General features: G+C 44.4%; 1 protein-coding gene and 1 pseudogene across 1 annotated transcript; one reads left to right on the top strand and one right to left on the bottom strand.

Annotated features, from left to right (window-relative positions):
* The first annotated feature begins 47 nt into the window (after positions 1 to 47).
* Positions 48 to 16,371, top strand: RSL1D1 (ribosomal L1 domain containing 1). Its single transcript, XM_012453210.2, has 9 exons — positions 48 to 190; positions 1,246 to 1,385; positions 4,047 to 4,185; positions 4,989 to 5,137; positions 5,229 to 5,330; positions 8,834 to 8,927; positions 9,014 to 9,139; positions 12,299 to 12,595; positions 14,291 to 16,371. The coding sequence occupies exons 1-9, from the start codon at positions 86 to 88 to the stop codon at positions 14,615 to 14,617; spliced, it is 1,479 nt and encodes a 492-aa protein (XP_012308633.2). The 5' UTR covers positions 48 to 85; the 3' UTR covers positions 14,618 to 16,371.
* LOC135269174 (5S ribosomal RNA) lies at positions 13,825 to 13,943 on the bottom strand (annotated as a pseudogene).
* Positions 16,372 to 19,048: the final 2,677 nt, after the last annotated feature.

Consider the following 19,048-nt stretch of genomic DNA (forward strand, 5'->3'; position numbering starts at 1 on the left):
TTCCGGGTCTGTGCCTCGCTCGCGCGTGCGCCTCAGAAGTACGTAGCCGGATTCCGCAGGCGCACCTTCACGAGGTGAAAGCAAGATGGAGGACTCGGCCTCCACGCCGCTGTCATCTTCAGCCGCGACTGCCACCTCCACCTCGACTTCAGCTGCCCCGACAGCACGGAAGCAGCTGGACAAAGAGCAGGTGAGTGGTTCCTGGGGAGGGTGGCTTGGAAGCGGGGTGCCAGGACCCGAGTGCGTGCTCGGCAGAATCCCCCGGGGCTCTTGGAGGGTCGCTTGCGGGCTGTGTGCCTCAGCTCTCTCTCCCGTTTACATACGTCGGTGGGCGCCTGCTTCCCCACGGTTCTGCGGCCTTGAATTGGGTTGCAAGTGTACTAGATGATGAACTAAATGAGATCGACCTGGCGACCTGGCTTAACTTCCCTATACTTAGGCCTTGGCCGAGTCGCTTACTTTTGCAGGTTTTTTACCCGTTATTTAAAATGGGCCCTTTCGGTCCGCGCTATCCAGGATCGGAAGAGGCAAAGCGAGTACCGCATTTTGGCCAGGGGCCTGGCACAAGGTAAGAAAGTACTCAGTAGGCTGGGCGCGGTGGCTCACGCCTGTAATCCCAGCGCTTTGGGAGGCTGAGGCGGGTGGATCACCTGATGTGAAAAGTTCGAGACTAGCCTGGCCAACATGGTGAAACCCCGTCTCTACTAAAAATACAGAAATTAGCTGGACGTGGTGGCGGGCATCTGTAATCTCAGCTACTTGGGAGGCTGAGGCAAGAGAATTGGTGGAACCCGGGAGGCGGAGGTTGCAGCGAGCCGGGATCGCGCCATTGCACTCCAGCTCGAGCGACAACAGTGAGACTCCGTCTCAAAAAAAAAAAAAAAGGAAGAAATAATAAATGCTAAATGCATTCTCTTTGTGCTTTTCCTGGGATTACTGCTTTCATCGTTGAGGGCAGGAGGAATATGTTTCCGTTTGGCCCAATCTCTTAAGTAGAAGAGATGCCCTGCCGTAGATGGTGCTGGAAATTGATACTTAGGTGTGTTTGAGGGATTCTTAGAATTCTCTGAATATAAATTGCAGGATCCTAATAGATAAGGTTATGGAGGTTACCCCTTGAAATAGAAATTGGAAGGGAAAAAATAGTGTGGGAGGGGACAAATGCTAAGTTAGATTTAGAACATTCACTTATTTGTGTAAGTTATTGTGAGAACATTTCACTTATTTGTCTTCTCCACTTTGCAGGTTAGAAAGGCATTGGAAGCTCTCTTGACACATTGCAAGTCCAGGAAGAACGATTATGGGTTGCTTTTGAATGAAAATGAAAATTTATTTTTAATGGTGGTATTATGGAAAATTCCAAGTAAAGAACTGAGGGTCAGACTGTAAGTTGTGGTTTTCTGCCTTTGCTGTTTTTATCTGCCTGTTCATTCTTTGTAACTCGAACAATTCTATGGTATTTTCTAATGGAAACTTGGCAAATTTTTAATAAAAACCACACACGAAGTAAAACAACAGTGTCTAAAAGAACCGTAGAGGATTGGCGAGGTGGTGCACGCCTGTAATCCCAGCACTTTGGGAGGTCGAGGCAGGCGGGTTACCTGAGGAATTCGAGACCAGCCTGGCCAACGTGGTGAAACCCCGTCTCTTCAAAAATACAAAAACTAGCCGGACATGATGGCAGGTGCCTTTAATCCCAGCTACCCAGAAGGCTGAGGCTGGAGAGTCACTTACACCCAGGAAACTGAGGTTGCAGTAAGCAGAGATGTCTCCATTGCACTCCAGCCTGGGTAACAGAGCAAGACTCAGTCTCAAAAACAAAAAAAGAAAAGAAATTAATTGTAGGAATTCAGATGTGCTAAAATTTTCTCGAAATTTCACCAGTTTTCTGAGCTTGGTTGACAGCTAACCTAATCAGGTCTGTTGAATAGAAAACCTAGTGTTTGAAAGAATAAGGTGAAATAAGTTAAACAGCTTTTTTTTTTTTTTTTAAGAATCTTTTTATCTTTCCATGTCAAGCAAAAATTCCTTGAGGCCCCAGTTTACTCCTTTATACACAGACAATAAAAAACTACAGTGGACTTCTTTGTATTAAAAAGACACCCATGGTGATTATATAAAATGCTTCTTCGGAACATAGGTTGTAAGCCTAAGAGATGAGTTAAACTCTTGTATTTTATTTTCTGTAAGATGTAGCATAATTATGTTTGCTGGTCCCCCTGGTTTATGTTTATTTCATGTTTTTTGGTTTCAATTCTTTTCTCTCTTTTTTAAAGACACAGAGTCTTGTGCTGTTGCCCAGCTGGAGTGCAGTAGTGAGATCTGTGTTTACTGCAACCTCAACCTCCCTGACTTAAGTGATCCTCCCACCTCAGCTTCCCAAGATGTTGCCTAGGCTGGTCTTGGCCTTGGGCTCATGCAGTCCTCTGGCCTCAGTTTCCCAAAGTGTTGGGATTACAGGCATGAGTTACTGTGCCTGGCCTGTTTTAACTGTTTCACAAGTTATTTTTTTCCTTTTTTTGACAGAGTCTTGCTCTGTTACCCAGGCTGGAGTGCAATGGCGCAATCTCGGCTCACTGCAACCTCCGCCTTTTGGGTTCAAGCAATTCCCCTGTCTTAGCCTCTTGAGTAGCTAGGACTATAGCTACATGCAGTATAGCTACTCCATGCCCGGCTAATTTTTATATTTTTTTGTAGAGGTGGAGTTTCACCATATTGGCCAGGCTGGTCTCTATCTTCTGACCTTATGATCCACCCGACTCACCCACCCAAAGTGCTGGGATTACAGGCATGAGCCACCATGCCTGGCCTTCAATTCTTAAAAGTTGTGTTGGGCTGGGCTCAGTGGCTCATACCTCTAATCCCAGCACTTTGGGAAGCTTAGGCTGGCAGATCACTTGAGGTCAGGACTCTGAGACTAGCCTGACCAACAGGACAAAACCCTGCCTCTACTAAAAATGCAAAAATTAGCCAGGCATGATGGCAGGCATCCGTAATCCCAGCTGCTTGGGAGGCTGAGGCACAAGAATTGCTTGAACCCAGAAGGCAGAGGTTGCAGAGACTCCAACCTGGGTGACAGCAAGACTCCATCTCAAAAAAAAGTTATGTTGGCCGAATGTGGTGGCTCACACCTATAATTTCAGCATTTTGGGAGGCTTAGTGAGGTGGATTGCTTGAGCCCACAAATTTAAGACCTGCTTAGGCTACCTGGCAAAAGCCCATCTCTACGAAAAATACAAAAATTAGCTGGGCCCATACCCAGCTGGCACGAGCCTGTAGTCTCAGCTGTGCTGGAGGCTATCGTGAGCTATGATCACACCTCGGCACTCCAGCCTTGGCAACTGAGCAAAACCCTGTTTCAAAAAAAAGAAAGAAAAAGTTATTATCATTATGGAGCTAAGAGTTTTACAGAAGGTAAAATTCTGAACCAGGCCTGTCCTGATGAAGCTAGTTTAATAATAATTATATGTGTAGGAATTTGGATGTCTTTGATATTTTAATTCTTGTTATATCCCAATTGTTAATTGATATTTGGGCCTGTGCGTATTTGTGATTTGCTTGCCATTGCAAGTGAGGTGTTTTTTGTTGTTATTGTTCATTCGAGACAGAATTTTGCTCTTGTTGCCCAGGCTGGAGTGCAGTGGTGTGATTGGGGCTCACTGCAACCTCTGCCTCCCGGGTTCAAGCGATTCTCCTGCTTCAGCCTCCCGAGTAGCTGGTTTTACAGGTGTCTGCCACCACTCCCAGCTAATTTTTGTATTTTTATTAGGGATGGAGTTTGACCGTGTTTTCGGGCTGAACTCGAACTCCTGACCTCAGGTCATACCACCCACCTTTGCCTCCTAAAGTGCTGGGATTACAGATGTGAGCCACTGCTCCTGGCCATGAAATGTATTTTTAAATGTTGGTCTCGGTGCAATATTTGCTTAACTAGCATGAGTAAAGTTACTTAAATGACACTGAATTTATTGTGTATTCTGTATAATACAAACATGCACAGTGTCTGTAATAATGCTTTCCTCAGTTTCTTTTCACATATTTTGTAGGCCCTTACCTCATGGTATTCGATCGGATTTAGAAGATATCTGTTTATTTACGAAGGACGAACCCAATTCAACTCCTGAAAAGACAGAACAGTTCTATAGAAAGCTTTTAGACAAGCATGGAATTAAAACCATTTCTCAGGTAGGAAGCCTGGTTAATATTTTCAAGTTATTTAGAGGATTTAATTCAATTGAAACAATGTCACAAATACATTACTATATTTCCTAGTATTTTTCTTCTACATTTCTCTTTTTAATTTAATTTGTGGTGATGTGTACCTCAGTAGCTTTTATATCTTGCAAGTCATAAAAGGGTGGCTTGTGTTATTCCTCTGTACTTTTGTAGCATCTCATTTTTCTCTGATTCAGTGTTTCGTAGTTGGTGTACTTATCTTTTTTGCTCTCTGGATGTAAGGGATCTAAGTTGTTTTTTTTTTGTTTTTTTGTGAGATGGGGTTTTACTCTGTCACTCAGGCTGGAGTGGAATGGTGCGATCTTAGCTCACTGCATCTTCTGCCTCCCAGTTTCAAGCAATTCTCCCTCTTCAGCCTCCCAAATAGCTGGGGTTACAGGCACACGTCATCATGCTCAGCTGATTTTTATATTTTTGTAGAGAGAAGCTTTCACCATGTTGGCCGGGCTGGTCTTGAACTCCTGACCCCAGGTGATCATCTCACCTTGGTTTCCCAAAGTGCTGGCATTACAGGTGTGAACCACCACGCCTGGCCTGGATCTAAGTTTCTTTAGCTGGGGTCCTTTCTCATTTAGCTCAGTGTTCCCAGCTTGTAGCATAGTGCCTAGCACATTTTAGGCACTCAGTGTTCACTAAAGTATGAGAGGAATGGCTCTGGGACATTTTTAAGTACAAATACAAATTGTTGCCTAAGTATTTCTTCTTCTTGTTTAGGTTCCTAAGTTTTTGTTTTTATTCTCTATGCTTCCTAGATTATCCCCTTCCAAACTCTAAAGAAGGAATATAAACCCTTTGAAGCCAAGCTCCGCCTTCTGAGCACTTTTGACTTCTTCCTTACTGATGCCAGAATTAGGCGGCTCTTACCCTCACTCATTGGGAGACATTTCTATCAAAGAAAGAAGTAAGTTTCTTAGTAATAACTGGACTTTAGCAGCATGAAATTTCTAGGTGTGTTGTATGCATTGTATTCTGAATGCCTGTGTTTTTTATAGAGTTCCAGTATCTGTAAACCTTCTGTCCAAGAATTTATCAAGAGAGATCAATGACTGTATAGGTGGAACAGTCTTAAACATTTCTAAAAGTGGTTCTTGCAGGTAGGTAAAAGGCATTCATGTGTGCCTCCTTTAATCTTGTATTTGACAATGATTTTATATACTTTTTAAAAAGATTTTGTTAATGGTACCAGATCCCTTTTTAAAACTAAAATTTATTCCTTTGAAGTGATCAATTCTCAGGCCAGATGCAGTGGCTGATGCCTATAATCCCAGCACTTTGGGAGGCTGAGGCAGCAGGATCACTTGAGCCCAGGAGTTGAAGACCAGCTTGGGCAACATAGACCCCCTTCTCTACAAAAGAAATCAAGAACATTAGCCAAGTGTGGTGGTGCACCCCTGTGGTCTCAGCTACACAGGAGGCTGAGGCAGGAGGATCACTTGAGCCCAGGAGGTTAAGGCTGCAGTGAGCCATGGTCTTGTCACTGCCCTCTAGCCTGAAAGACAGAGCAAGACTGTCTTTAAATGAAAAAAAGTTTAATCTGTAGAACTTTGTGTTCTAGAACAATGCTGTCTGATAGAATGTTCCACTGTGATGGAAATAGTCTGCATCTGTGCTGTCTCACACAGTAGGCATTAGTTATATGTAGCTTTTGAGCAAGTGTAATGTGCTACTGTGTCAGGGACTGAATTTGTAATTAATTTAAGGTAGGCACATACAGCTAGTGGCCGAAGGTCACTGCATTGGACAGGGCAGCTCCAGATACTAAGGAAAGCAAGGAGAGTAAGATGAATGCTTAGAGGACATGAGTAGTTCTGGGCTTTCAGCTTGTCCTTTATTTATTTGCCACTGCACTCGGTGCAATTACAGTTCACCGCAACCTCCAACTCCTTGGCTCAAGCAATCCTCCCACTTCAGCCTCCTGAGTAGCTGGAACTACAGGCACATGCCACCATACCTGGCTAAGTTTTCAATGTTTTGTAGAGGCAGGGTCTCACTACGTTGCCCCGTCTGGACTTGAACCAGTCCTCCTATCCTGGCCTCCAAAAGTGTTAAGATTATAGGCATGAGCCACTACACCTGGCCTCAGATTGTCCTTTAAAAGCACCATATTACTCCTTAAAGTGAAGATCCACCTCATTCTTAGTTTAATTTCCTCTTAAATGAAATTTAGAGCATTTATTCTGTTCATCTGTCTTGTTTGTTATGTGTGTTTGCTATGTGTGTTGTCACATTGGTTTAACCTTACCCAGGATACTGAGCTATGCGGAGCCCCCACACCTAGCCTTTCCTACTAGAACAGGTGTTTTAGGTTAGTGATTGCTTCCGACCTTTGGGTGAGCAGAGGATATGGCTTAGGCTGTTTTATTAGACTGAGAAGTGGGTTAAGTTTTTATGCTTGGCAGTGTACCAGCTTGGAGAGTTAGGGCAAGTTTTAAATGTATTGAAAATACGTTTTATGAAGTAGTTCACCTGATGACTACAGTGTGGAGATGGGTAGCTGCCAGAAGAGCAGAGCTCTAGGGCACTGCCCTTCCACCCAGAGATACCCAGGAGCCCATCATGCATACACATGGTCACACACGGCAGAAAATGGAACCACAGAGACTTCTTGCCTCTGCTCACTAGGCAAGCCTGACCCCAGCATAGTGTCTCCAGGTAGAGCAGAGAAGGGTGCCGGATGGGCAGGACAGGTGGTCTCTGGTGTTGTCTTCTGCCTGCTGCTGGGAAGCCCTTAATCGGGTGTAATGAAGTAGGCGAGAGGCATTGGTCATTGGGCCTGGACCCCTACTCCTTTGGTTAAAGGCTGATGTCAAAATAGTGGCTCGTGGAAGTGGTTGGCTAGAAGGTCAGGCCTTGTTTATGGGACCCATGAGTATCTGAGAGAAGGGGATGGTACCCCGAAGGCATGTAAAGGAGCAGCAGTCTGCTGCCACTGGGGATTTTCCAAGGCAAAAGCAACAACTTAAAGAAAGTTGCAGACAGCTGAGAAAAAAATCATTCTTTCATTTCCTCTCTTACCTTTCCCCAGCATAATGATTTATTTTCCTCCTCCACTTCTGTTACTCCCCCTTCCTCCTTTGTCACCATCTTTCCATCTGGGATGCCCAGGTGTGCTCGCAGGCAGGTGGTAACAGGCTCAGGGAGTGGGCAGTGCCTAGTCTTTGGCTGCAGAGAGAGGAGCAACAGCTGGTTTCATCCTCATTCTGCAGACGTTGTGCCAACAGTGAGCTTCCCTTCTGGCTCACTTCATTTTGGCACCAGCGCTGAACACTGAGCCCTCCAAGCTTCCCGCTTGGCTTCTTGCCTGCACTCTGCTTCACCTGAAGGGTGGTCTTGCTCTCAGCCAAAAGACACTATTCCACCAGGGAAAAGAACTATTTATTCTTGAGTGGAGCAATAGAACTAGAGAGAGCAGGTGACCCTTCTGGAGGTAGGTCCCCTCAGAACAGATTGACGGTGGACTCAGTGACCTGTGGTTGTCTAAGATAAAGATAGAAACTCCTCTGGCCCAGCCTCCTGGTGCTCCTAGCCTCACATTTAGGTGCTACTAGCTCTTTAATCACTCCCTCAGCTGCCCATGGTGGCTAACACCTGTAATCCCAGCACTTTGGGAGGCCAAGGTGGGTGGATCATTTGAGGTCAGGTGTTCAAGACCACTGTGACCAACATTGTGAAACCCCATCTCTACCAAAAATACACAAATTAGCTCTGTGTGGTGGCTTGCGACTGTAATCTCAGCTATTAGGGAGACTGAGGCAGGAGATTCGCTTGAACCCAGGAGGCAGAGGTTGCAGTGGGCCAAGATCTCACCACTGCACTTCAGCTTGGCGACAGAGCAAGACTCCATCTCAAAAAAAAAAAAAAAAAAATCACCTCCTGATGATGTGACATTTCACTTAAGGTAGAAGGAATTTCTAGAATATGAAAGATGACAATCTTCCTTTGAAATATATTTAGGCCAGGCATGGTGACTCATGCCTGCAATCCCAGCACTTTGGGAGGCCAAGGCAGGAGGATCACTTGAGCCCAGGAGTTCAAGACTAGCCTGGTGGATCACTTGAGCTCATGAGTGAGAACCCGTCCCTACAAAAAATACAAAAATCAGCTGGGTGGCCTGTAGACCTAGGTACTCCAGAGGCTGAAGTAGGAGGATTGCTAAAGCCCAGGATGTTGACTGTGCCACTATACTTCAGCCTGAGTGACAGAAAAAAACCCTGTCTCCAAAATGAAATTAAGTATATTAAGAACCTAAAGGTTTTAATGGTTTGTTTTTTGTTTTTCAGACTGTTTTGCTCTGTTGTTACCCAGGCTGGAGTGCAGTCGGCAGATCTGGGCTCACTGCAGTCTTGAGCTCCTGGGCTCAGGTGACTTTTCTGCCTCAGCCACCTTAATAACTGGGATTATAGGCATGTACTATCATGCCCAGTTAATATTTGTTAGTGTGGTAGAGACAGGGTTTTACCATGTTGCCCAGGCTTAATGTATCTACCTTAAAAAAAAAAAAAAACTTGAGGATTATGTATTTATATTCTCCATATACCTGCCTGATTTTGAAAAAATGGTTTTTAAAAATCTTTTCTAATACTGTATTAAATTTCAGTGCTATACGCATTGGTCACATTGGAATGCAGATTGAGCACATCATAGAAAACATTGTTGCTGTCACCAAAGGACTTTCAGAAAAATTGCCGGAGGTACAGTGTTGTTGGTGCATCAATTGATTGTTCATTTAAAAGAAACAAAGTATATATAGATGATGTTACTCTTTTCTTTGTTTCAGAAGTGGGAGAGCGTGAAACTCCTGTTTGTGAAAACTGAGAAATCAGCTGCTCTGCCCATCTTTTCCTCGTTTGTCAGCAATTGGGATGAAGCCACCAAAAAATCTATGCTTAATAAGAAGAAAAAGGTTAGTAGAATTTTAAATACTCATAGGATGAATAATCAAGGTGGTAAACTCAGTCTCTAGGAGAAGGAAGTAGACCATCATCCCTGCTCAACTCTTCGGTTATCTTTTTCTGGTGTTCTGGTGGTTGTCCTTTTGTGTTCATGGTTCCCACTTTATATGAGGTAGTTGATATTAGTATCAGTAATGCACATTAAGATATCTTGGATTTATTGATAAATTGGGTGTTTTTGAAATTTTTGTTAGATCCCGTGCTTGCTGGTTTTTTTAGAGAGTTAGGGTCTGGCTCTGTCCCTCAGGCTGGAGCACAGTGGCGTCATCAAGGCTCACTGCAGCCTTGACCTCCTGGGCTCAAGCGATCCTGTGTCAACCTCCCAAGTAGCTGGGAGTACAGGCCTGCTGCACCACACCCAGCTAATGTTTGAATTGTTTTGTACAGACATGGTCTCCCTATATTTCCCAAGCTGATCTTGAACTCTTGGGCTCACGCGATCCACCTGCCTCTGCCTCCCAAGGTGCTGAGATTACAGGCATCAGCGACTGTGCCCAGCCTGGGTTAACTGGCTTTTGAGGGGGCCTCAGTTAAGTTCCTATCACATATTTCCACTCATAGAAACATCACTTTACTTCTAAATAAAGACCAAAACACTTACAATATTAAACATTGAAATAAATGTGAGCTCTATATACTTTTGAGGCAGTAACAGAAGCAGTTGAGATAATTACCCAGTCCATCCAGGGTTGTAGGTACCTGGAGCTTAATCCTGACAACTCAGGGAAAAGGGTCACAGGCAAGAGCCAACCCTAGAAAAGACGCTATTTCATCACAGGACACACGCATATACCCACATTCACTGGGACTGTGACTAGGATAATTTTAACACACCAGTTCACCTAATGTTCACATATTTGGGTTTGGGAGGGTATGCTGACTGACACCTCCTGAGCTTGGTTTGTAGGTTTTCAGTATTACTCGTACTCTAGCAAAATAAGTTTTCGAAAGGAAAAAAAATTCAGTTTTGGCTGGGCTCAGTGGGTCACGCCAGTAATCCCAGCACTTTGGGAGGCCGGGCAGGCAGATCATGAGGTTGAGAGATCAAGACCATCCTGGCCAATGTCATGAAACTCCGTCTCTGCTAAAAATACAAAAATTAGCTGGGCATGGTGGCATGTGCCTGTAGTCCCAATTACTTGAGGCAGGAGAATCGCTTGAACCCAGGAGGCAGAGGTTGCCGTGAGCTGAGGTCACGCCACTGCACTCCAGCCTGGGCAACAGAGTGAGACTCTATCTCCAAAAAAAAAAAATTTTAATTTTTTGCTAGTTGTTAGACTGATCTAGGGTTTCTCTCTTCAGCTATGTTAATTGTGTCCAATAAATTTTTAATTTTGTTTTTGAGATAGTTTTGCTGTCTCCTGGGCTGGAGTGCAGTGGCATGATCTCAGCTCACTACAACCTCCACCTTCCAGGTTCAAATGATTGTCTGTGCCTCAGCTCCTGAGTAGTTGGGACTATAGGCACGTATCACCATGCCCAGCTAATTTTGTGCTTTTACTAATGGGGTTTCACCATGTTGGCTAGGCTGGTCTCAAATTCCTGGCCTCAAGTGATCCTGTTGCCTCAGCCTCCCAAAGTGCTGGGATTACAGACATGAGCCACTACGTCCAGCCAAGGATTATTCTTTTTATTATTATTATTTTTTTGGCAGTCTTGCTCGGTTGCCCAGGCTGGAGTGCAGTGGCATGATCTCCGCTTACCACAACCTCTGCTTCCTGGGTTCAAACAATTCTCCTGCCTCAGCATCCAGAGTATCTGGGATTATAGGAGTGCGCCACCATCTCCGGCTTTTTGTATTTTTAGTAGAGACAGGGTTTTACCATGTTGGCCAGGCTCGTTTCAAAGTCCTGACCTTGTGATCCACCCACGTTGGCCTCCCAAAGTGCTGGGATTACAGGCGTGAGCCACCGCGCCCTGCTGGATTATTCTTTTTTTGAGACGGAGTTTCACTCTTGTCGCCCAGGCTGGAGTGCAATGGCACGATCTTAGTTCACCACAACGTTCGCCTACGGGGGGTTCAAGCAATTCTCCTGCCTCAGCCTCCTAAGTAGCTGGGATTACAGGCATGTGCCACCGTAACTGGCTAATTTTGTATTTTGTATTTATTTATTTATTTTTTTTTGAGACGGAGTTTCGCTCTTGTTACCCAGGCTGGAGTGCAATGGCCCGATCTCGGCTCACCGCAACATCCGTCCGCCTCCTGGGTTCAGGCAATTCTCCTGCCTCAGCCTCCTGAGTAGCTGGGATTACAGGCACGCGCCACCATGCCCAGCTACTTTTTTGTATTAGTAGAGACGGGGTTTTACCATGTTGACCAGGATGGTCTCGATCTCTTGACCTCTGATCCACCCACCTCGGCCTCCCAAAGTGCTGGGATTATAGGCGTGAGCCACTGCGCCCGGCCCTAATTTGGTATTTTTAGTAGAGACAGGGTTTCTCCATGTTGGTCAGCCTGGTCTCAAACTCCCAACCTCGGTGCTGGAATTACAGGCACGAACCACAGTGCCCAGCCGGATTATTCTTTTTGTTTGTTTGTTTTGAGATGGCGTTTCTCTCTTGTTACCCAGGCTGGAGTGCAATGGCGCCATCTTGGCTCACTGCAACCTCTGCCTACTGAGTTCAAGCAATTCACAGCCTCCTGAGTAGCTGGGACTACAGGCGTGCGCCAACATGCCCAGCTAATTTTTTTGTATTTTTAGTAAAGACGCTGTTTCACCATGTTGACCAGGATGGTCTCGATCTCTTGACCTCGTGATCCACCCACTTCAGCCTCCCAAAGTGCTGGGATTATAGGCATGAGCCACCGCGCCCAGCTGGATTATTCTTTATACTCTCTATACTGTGTTTCAGAAAAATCTCTAAACTATATACTTTAGATAGCCATATTCAGAAACACAAATGTATAATTTACTGCATAAAATGCATATCTATCTATGAGTCAAAAACTGTGGTTGAGGTTCCAGTGCTGGTAAGGGAGTTTGTTCTCTGTGCAGATCAAGGTCCATTCACGAGCTTATGGATAATCAGAACTGCAAGTGGTAAATCTATGCCATTTGTTAACCAACAGAAATGTTCCTGCTAAAATTTTTTATGATGGGTTTTGCTAGGAGGCAAGGAAAAAACGAAGAGAAAGAAATCATGAAAAACAAAAGGAGAGGAACAAAATCAGAAAGAAGAAACAGCAGGCTAGCAAGCCTGCATCAGTCCTTAGTCAAGACGCCGTGGCACCTGAAAGTGGTGACGCTACAGTGAAGAAACCTGAATCGAAGAAGGAGCAGACCCCAGAGCATGGGAAGAAAAGGCGTGGCAAAGGAAAAGCCCAAGTTCAAGTGGCAAATGACTCCGAAGACGAAATTCCACAGCTGGTACCAATAGGAAAGACTCCAGCTAAGGAGAATGTAGAGGTATTGTTTTTAATATTTAATATTCACAATGGATTGGTTCAGTGGCTACTGTCAGGCAGGCACTGTGCTGAGCAGTGAATGCTGAAAAATACTGGAATGAATCCAGAGAACTATGAAGGTAGTTATCATCTCATGATTTACTATCCTTTTTTTTTGAGATAGGGTCTTGCTATATTGCCCAGGCTGGTCTTAAACTCCCAGGCTCAAGCAATCTTCTCACCTTGGCCTCCCAAAATGCTGGGATTACAAGTGTGAGCCACCACACCTGGCCCCAACCAGTTGTTTTGTTGTTGTTGTTGTTGTTAAGATGGAGTCTCACTCTGTCACCCAGGATGGAGTGTGGCATGATCTCAGCTCACTGCAATCTTCACCTCCCTGGTTCAAGCAGTTCTTCCTCAGCCGCTGGAGTAGCTGGGATTACTAGTGCATATCACCACGCCCAGCTCATGTTTGTGTTTTTGGTAAAGACAGGGTTTTGCCATGTTGGCCAGGCTAGTCTTGAACTCCTGGCCTCAGGTGATTTGGCCTCCCAGAGTGCTGGGATTACAGGGGTAAGCCTCCGCGCCTGGCCCACAGTTGGCTTTTACACAGAGAATTTGGAAACCCCTGCCCTAAACCATGTGCCAGGGATGTACAGCTACATTTGGAAGAGTCGGAGTTTGCTCCCAGGTGCCTCTGCTGTGCTCCTCATGGTGCCTCCAGAAGTCCTTCCCATTAGTCATAGGTTATAGGGAAAGGTGTTTTTCCTCTGATTGAACCAGGAAGACCTCTGGGTGTTCATAATTCTTTTTTTTTTTTTTTTTTTGATACAAAGTCTTGCTCTGTTGCCTCATCCTCCTGAGTAGCTGGGATTACAGGCGTGCGCCACCATGCCCAGCTAATTTTTCTATTTTTAGTAGAGATGGGGTTTCACCATGTTGGCCAGGCTGCTCTTCAACCCCTAGCCTCAAGTGATCCACTCGCCTCAGCCTTTCAAAGTGCTGGGATTACAGGCATGAGCCACCACACCTATCCCTCATTATTATTTATTTTTTTTTTTTTTTGAGAAGGGGTTTGGCTCTTGTCGCCCAGGCTGAAGTGCAATGGCACAATCTCTATTGACTGCAACCTTTGCCTCCCGGGTTCAAGTGATTCTCCTGCCTCACTCAGTCTCCTGAGTAGCTGGGATTACAGGTGCCTGCCACCACGCCTGGCTAATTTTTTTGTTGTTGTTGTTTGTTTGTTTTTTAAGCATACAGCACCCGGTATTCCCAGGCGATCTCCCATCCAAGTACTAACCAGACCCAACCCTGCTTAGCTTCCGAGATCAGACGAGATTGGGCGCATTCAGGGTCGTATGGCCGTAGACTAATTTTTGTAGTTTTAGTAGAGACAGGATTTTATTATGTTTGCCAGGCTGGTCTCGAAATCCTGGCCTCAAGTGATCCGCTTGCCATGGCCTCCCAAAGTGCTGGGATTATAAGTGTGAACCACCACACCCAGCCTCCCTTACTCTTTTTTTTTTTTTTTTAATTCTTTTATTTTTGGAAGCACTGTGGTTTGTAGCCTCCCTCATTCTTAATAGTGGAATACAGCTCATCTCTGTCATCATGCTGAGATGTATACCTTTTGAGTGTTAACTATTGAAAACAGTAACTCCTAGAATTAGTGTCAGGTTTTGTGGTCTTTCTCTATATTATACTTTCTTCTTCCCAGATTCAAAAACATGCCAAAGGAAAGAAGTCTCCAACAAAGAGTCCTATTCCCAGCACACCTCGTGGGAAGAAAAGAAAGGCCTTGCCAGCATCTGAGATCCCAAAAGCTGCAGAGTCTGAGACCCCAGGGAAAGGCCCACGGAAGAAGCCAAAAATCAAAGAAGAGGCAGTGAAGGAAAAAAATCCTTCGCTGGGGAAAAAAGATGTGAGACAGACTCCTAAAAAGCCAGAGGCCAAGTTCTTCACCACTCCTAGTAAATCTGCAAGAAAAGCTTCCCACACCCTCAAAAAAAGGCCCAAAAAAACCAAAGTACCCCAGTCAACCTAAAGTCAGTGATTCAACCAGAAGGGAACCTCAGAGCTGCCCTCAGAGCTTATTAGAAATACTCAGGTCCTGACCCCATTGGCAGCCTTCTCTAAGCGTCAGGCCTAGACTTAAAGATTTTTTAAAAACCTCCATAGGTAATTCTGACATATGTTCCTGGGTATAGTAATCTATTTTTAAATTGTCCTTCTCTGTGTTTGCTAACATAATAGAAGAAATACAGAGTGCTTCTCTATGGTTGTTCAGCACTTTGGGAAGCCAAGGTGGGAGTATTATTTGAGACCAGCCTGGGCAACATGTGAAATCCCATTTCTACAAAAGAAAAAAAAAATGGTGGGATGTACCTGTGCTCCCAGCTACTTAGGAGGCTGAGATGCAAAGATCAAGTGAGCACAAGAAGTCAAGGCTGCAGTGAGCCATGATCACACCACTGTGCTCCAGCCTGGGTGACAGTGAGACTGTCTCAGAAAAAAATAAAACAAAATAACATTGCTTTGTTTCTGACTATACGTACTGTTGGCTTTCTGTATCATGTTAGTCTGACTCGAGGTCTCTGATGTGACCCTTTTCCTCATCTATTCAGCTATCACATGGACTCCATCACACTCCTTTGTCTTCATTCCCAAAGTGGCCCAGTGAGAGCCTCGATGCATAAAAATCAGCTGCTGAATTTAGGAGAAACACGAGTTTCTTGGCCCTCATGCTGAGCCTGTTGGTCTAAGCTTACGAGTCACTGGATGAGCATGCATATGGGAAGGGAAGTTAACATGGAGTCATTTATACAGCTACTGAATTGAAACCTACCTACAGGAGGCAAGAACATGATTTATCTTCCATAAGCCTTCCCCTCTTCCGTGTTACTCCTCAGTCCATACAGATTTGCTTATGTATGACAGCTCTAAGGCAACTTGTGAGAGTAGACTTTTTTTTTTTTTTTTTGAGGCAGAATTTCACTCTTGTTGCTTAGGCTGGAGTACAATGGCGCGATCTCGGCTCACTGCAAGCTCTGCCTCCCTGGTGTTCAAGCGATTCCCCTGCCTCAGCCTCCCGAGTAGCTGAGACTACAGGCGCACACCACCATGCCCGGCTAATTTCTTGTATTTTAGTAGAGATGGGGTTTCACCATGTTGGCCAAGATGGTCTCGATCTCTTGACCTTGTGATCTGGCCGCTTCAGACTCCCAAATTGCTGGGATTACAGGTATGAGCCACCATGCCAGGCCTGCTTTTGCATTTTAGTAACACAAATTTGTAAGGTTAACTTCAAATTCAGAAAGCCTCTAAAATATAAAATTATTTGTAATCCCACTGTCCTTTTGGGCTTCTATAGATGGATATACATTTAAAATGTGGGAGTTGAGCTTAATCGATTTGTTTTCCATAGAAACTAGGTTCTCTGAGTAGCTGGTTAGATAGACTTGTTTCACTTACTCCAAGGTCTGATTTGTTTGGGACAAACCCACATACATAATCATGTCAGTCTCCTCTCTGCATGACAATTTTCCAGCAATAGCTGTGTGGTTTTTGTAATCCTATCCTCTAGCCAGTTCAAGATTTTGCAACACTGTGATTCTTTGCCCTGTGGTTCAGTCTTGTTGAATATGGCACAGGTCTTTACCTTCCTTTTCCTGCATCTAGTTTCATTCTAATAATGTTCTCTGTTGAAGAAGCTGGCTTTAATTTCTTGAACAAGATGCTGGTATTACCATCTAACATAAAGCCTATTTTATAATAAAGTGTTGACTAATGAGCACTGTACTGAAAGTGAAAAACAATGGTTGTGTGTGTATGGTTTCTACTGAATATGTATCACTTTTATACCATCATAAATTTGAAAAAGCATTAAGTCGAATCATAAGCTGGGTACGTTCTGTACAGGTTTCCAAGGCTTCACAAGTATTGCACACACATTCCTAACCAGCTGATAGGGCTATAAGCCAATAGTAGTCTCCTCAGGGGCCAAGAGAAGGACCAGAAATCTCTGTTATGGTGTATCATGCTCTTGTGGTCCAAGTATAAGGCTGATATTTGATTGTTAGCACTGGGTTTCTGGAATCCAGCCTGTTCACCAGAGAGATTTAATGGGTGAAACCAGATCTGATGGGTGAACTTGTCACATTTTTCTTCTGAAGGAAGTAATTGAGCTTTAGTTAATTTGTTTTTTTAGGAATAGTAATAATTAAAATTCTATATATGTATATATTTTTGAGACAAGAGTTTTGCTCTTGTTGCCCAGGCTGGAGTGCAATTAGCGAGATTTCAGCTCACTGAAACGTCTGCCTCGTACGTTCAAGCGGTTCTCCTGTCTCTGCCTCCCAAGTAGCTGGGATTACAGGCACCCACCACCATGCCTGGCTAATTTTGTATTTTTTAGAGAGATGGAATTTCTCCATGTTGATCAGGTTGGTTTTGAACTCGCAACCTCAGGTGATCCGCCTGCCTCAGCCTCCCAAAGTGTTGGGATTACAGGCATGCATTCGGCCTAAAATTCAATATTTTAAATGCCATGAATGTGTTTAAGTCAATCCAAGTGTTTAATAAAGATTACATTGTGGCCGGACACGGTGGCTCATGCCTGTAATCCCAGCACTTTGGGAAGCCGAGTTGGATGGATCACATGAGATCGGGAGTTTTAAACCATCCTGGGCAACATGGCAAAACCTCTTCTCAATTAAAAATACAAAAATTAGTCAGCGTGGTAGTGGGCACCTGTAATCTCAGCTACTCAGGAGGCTGAGGCATAAGAATCACTTGAACCTAGGAGGCAGAGGCTGCTGTAAGCCGAGATTGCACCACCACTCCAGCCTGGGCGACAGAGAGAGACTCCGTCTCAAAAAAAAAAAAAAAAAAAGGATCACATTGTATTTCAGTCTCCTTGAGAAATACTAAAATGAGGGCACCAAGAAGTTGCTCAGTGTCATGCTATTCCTAACACCTGGCCAAAAACCCTTGCTCTACTTTCTGTGCAAAGTCTTGCCATTTAGTTAAACATTTGAAAGTTCTGCACTCCCTACATATTTTAACTGAAATTGTTACAGGTTTTTTTTGTTTTTTTTGTTTTTTTTTGCCTACAGTTAGTATTAATATTCAAATACCATGATTTGCAATTTGGACTTTATGAGCCATGAGAAACCTTCATCAATCCTTGGATCCAAAGGAAATTAGTGCATCTGATAAAAGACCATGAATAAAATTCTGGATATGGGGATCATTTCCCCATAGTGGTCCTGGAGAGGAAAATGGCAAATTATTTAGGTGGTTCTATTTATCCCCAGATTATAACATCACTGTCCAACACTTTAAAATGATTGGTATCTCCTGTTCAAATAACTCAGCTGCGTCATTTTCATTTCCTTTTTTTTTTTCTTTTCTTTTTTTGAGACAGAATCTTGCTCTTGTCACCCAGGCTGGAGTGCAGTGGCACAATCTCAGCTCACTGCAACCTCTGCCCCCTGGTTTCTAAGCGATTCTCCTGCCTCAGCCTCCCAAGTAGCTGGGACTACAGGCACATGCCACCATGCTCGGCTAATTTTTGTATTTTTACAGAGTTTCACCATGTTGGCCAAGCTTATCTAGAACTCCTGACCTCAGGTGACCCCAGCCTCTCAAAGTGCTGGGATTATAGGTGTGAGCCACCGCACCGGCCTGGGAACTTCTTTTGATATCAGTTGCTACACTTTTAAACTTAAGTTGTACATTTTGGGGGAAGTGAAGATGGAGATAACGGGAAGGATGCCAAATCCTCTCCAAGCCACCCCTTTTCTACTGAATGGAGCAATGGACCTCAGAAACAGAAATGAAATAAAGTGGCTGGACCTAGTGGCTGACGTGTATAATCCCAGCATTTAGGGAGGCGGAGGTAGGCAGATCATCTGAGGTCAGGAGTTTGAGACCAGCCTGGCCAACATGGCAAAATCCTGTCTCTACTAAAAATACAAACATTGGCCAGGCCTGCTGGTGTACGCCTGTAATCTCAGCTATTCTGGAGGCTGAAGAAGGAGAATTGCTTATTTTTTTTTAATTTTTTATTATTTATTTATTTATTTATTTGCTTGTAGGACATCTCACTTACAGTATTTTTTATTTTTTTATTTTTATTTTATTTTATTTTGAGACAGAGTCTTGCTCTGTTGCCCAGGCTGGAGTACAGTGATGCCATCTCAGCACACTGCAACCTCCACCTCCCAAGTTCAAGTGATTCTCTTGTCTCAGCCTCCTGAGTAGCTGGGATTACAGATGCCTGCCACCATGCCAGGCTAGTTTTTGTATTTTTAGTACAGAAGAGGTTTCACCATCTTGGCCAGCCTGATCTTGAACTCCAGACCTTGTGGTCCACCTGCCTAGGACTCCCAAAGTGCTGGAATTACAGGCTGAGGCCTGAGAATCGCTTGAACCCAGGAGGTGGAGGTTGCTGTGAGCCGAGACTACGCCACTG

The sequence above is a fragment of the Aotus nancymaae genome, unplaced genomic scaffold, assembly GCF_030222135.1.
Source record: "Aotus nancymaae isolate 86718 unplaced genomic scaffold, 86718_ANA_hifiasm-v0.15.2.pri h1tg000049l, whole genome shotgun sequence".
Taxonomy (NCBI): Eukaryota; Metazoa; Chordata; class Mammalia; order Primates; family Aotidae; genus Aotus; species Aotus nancymaae.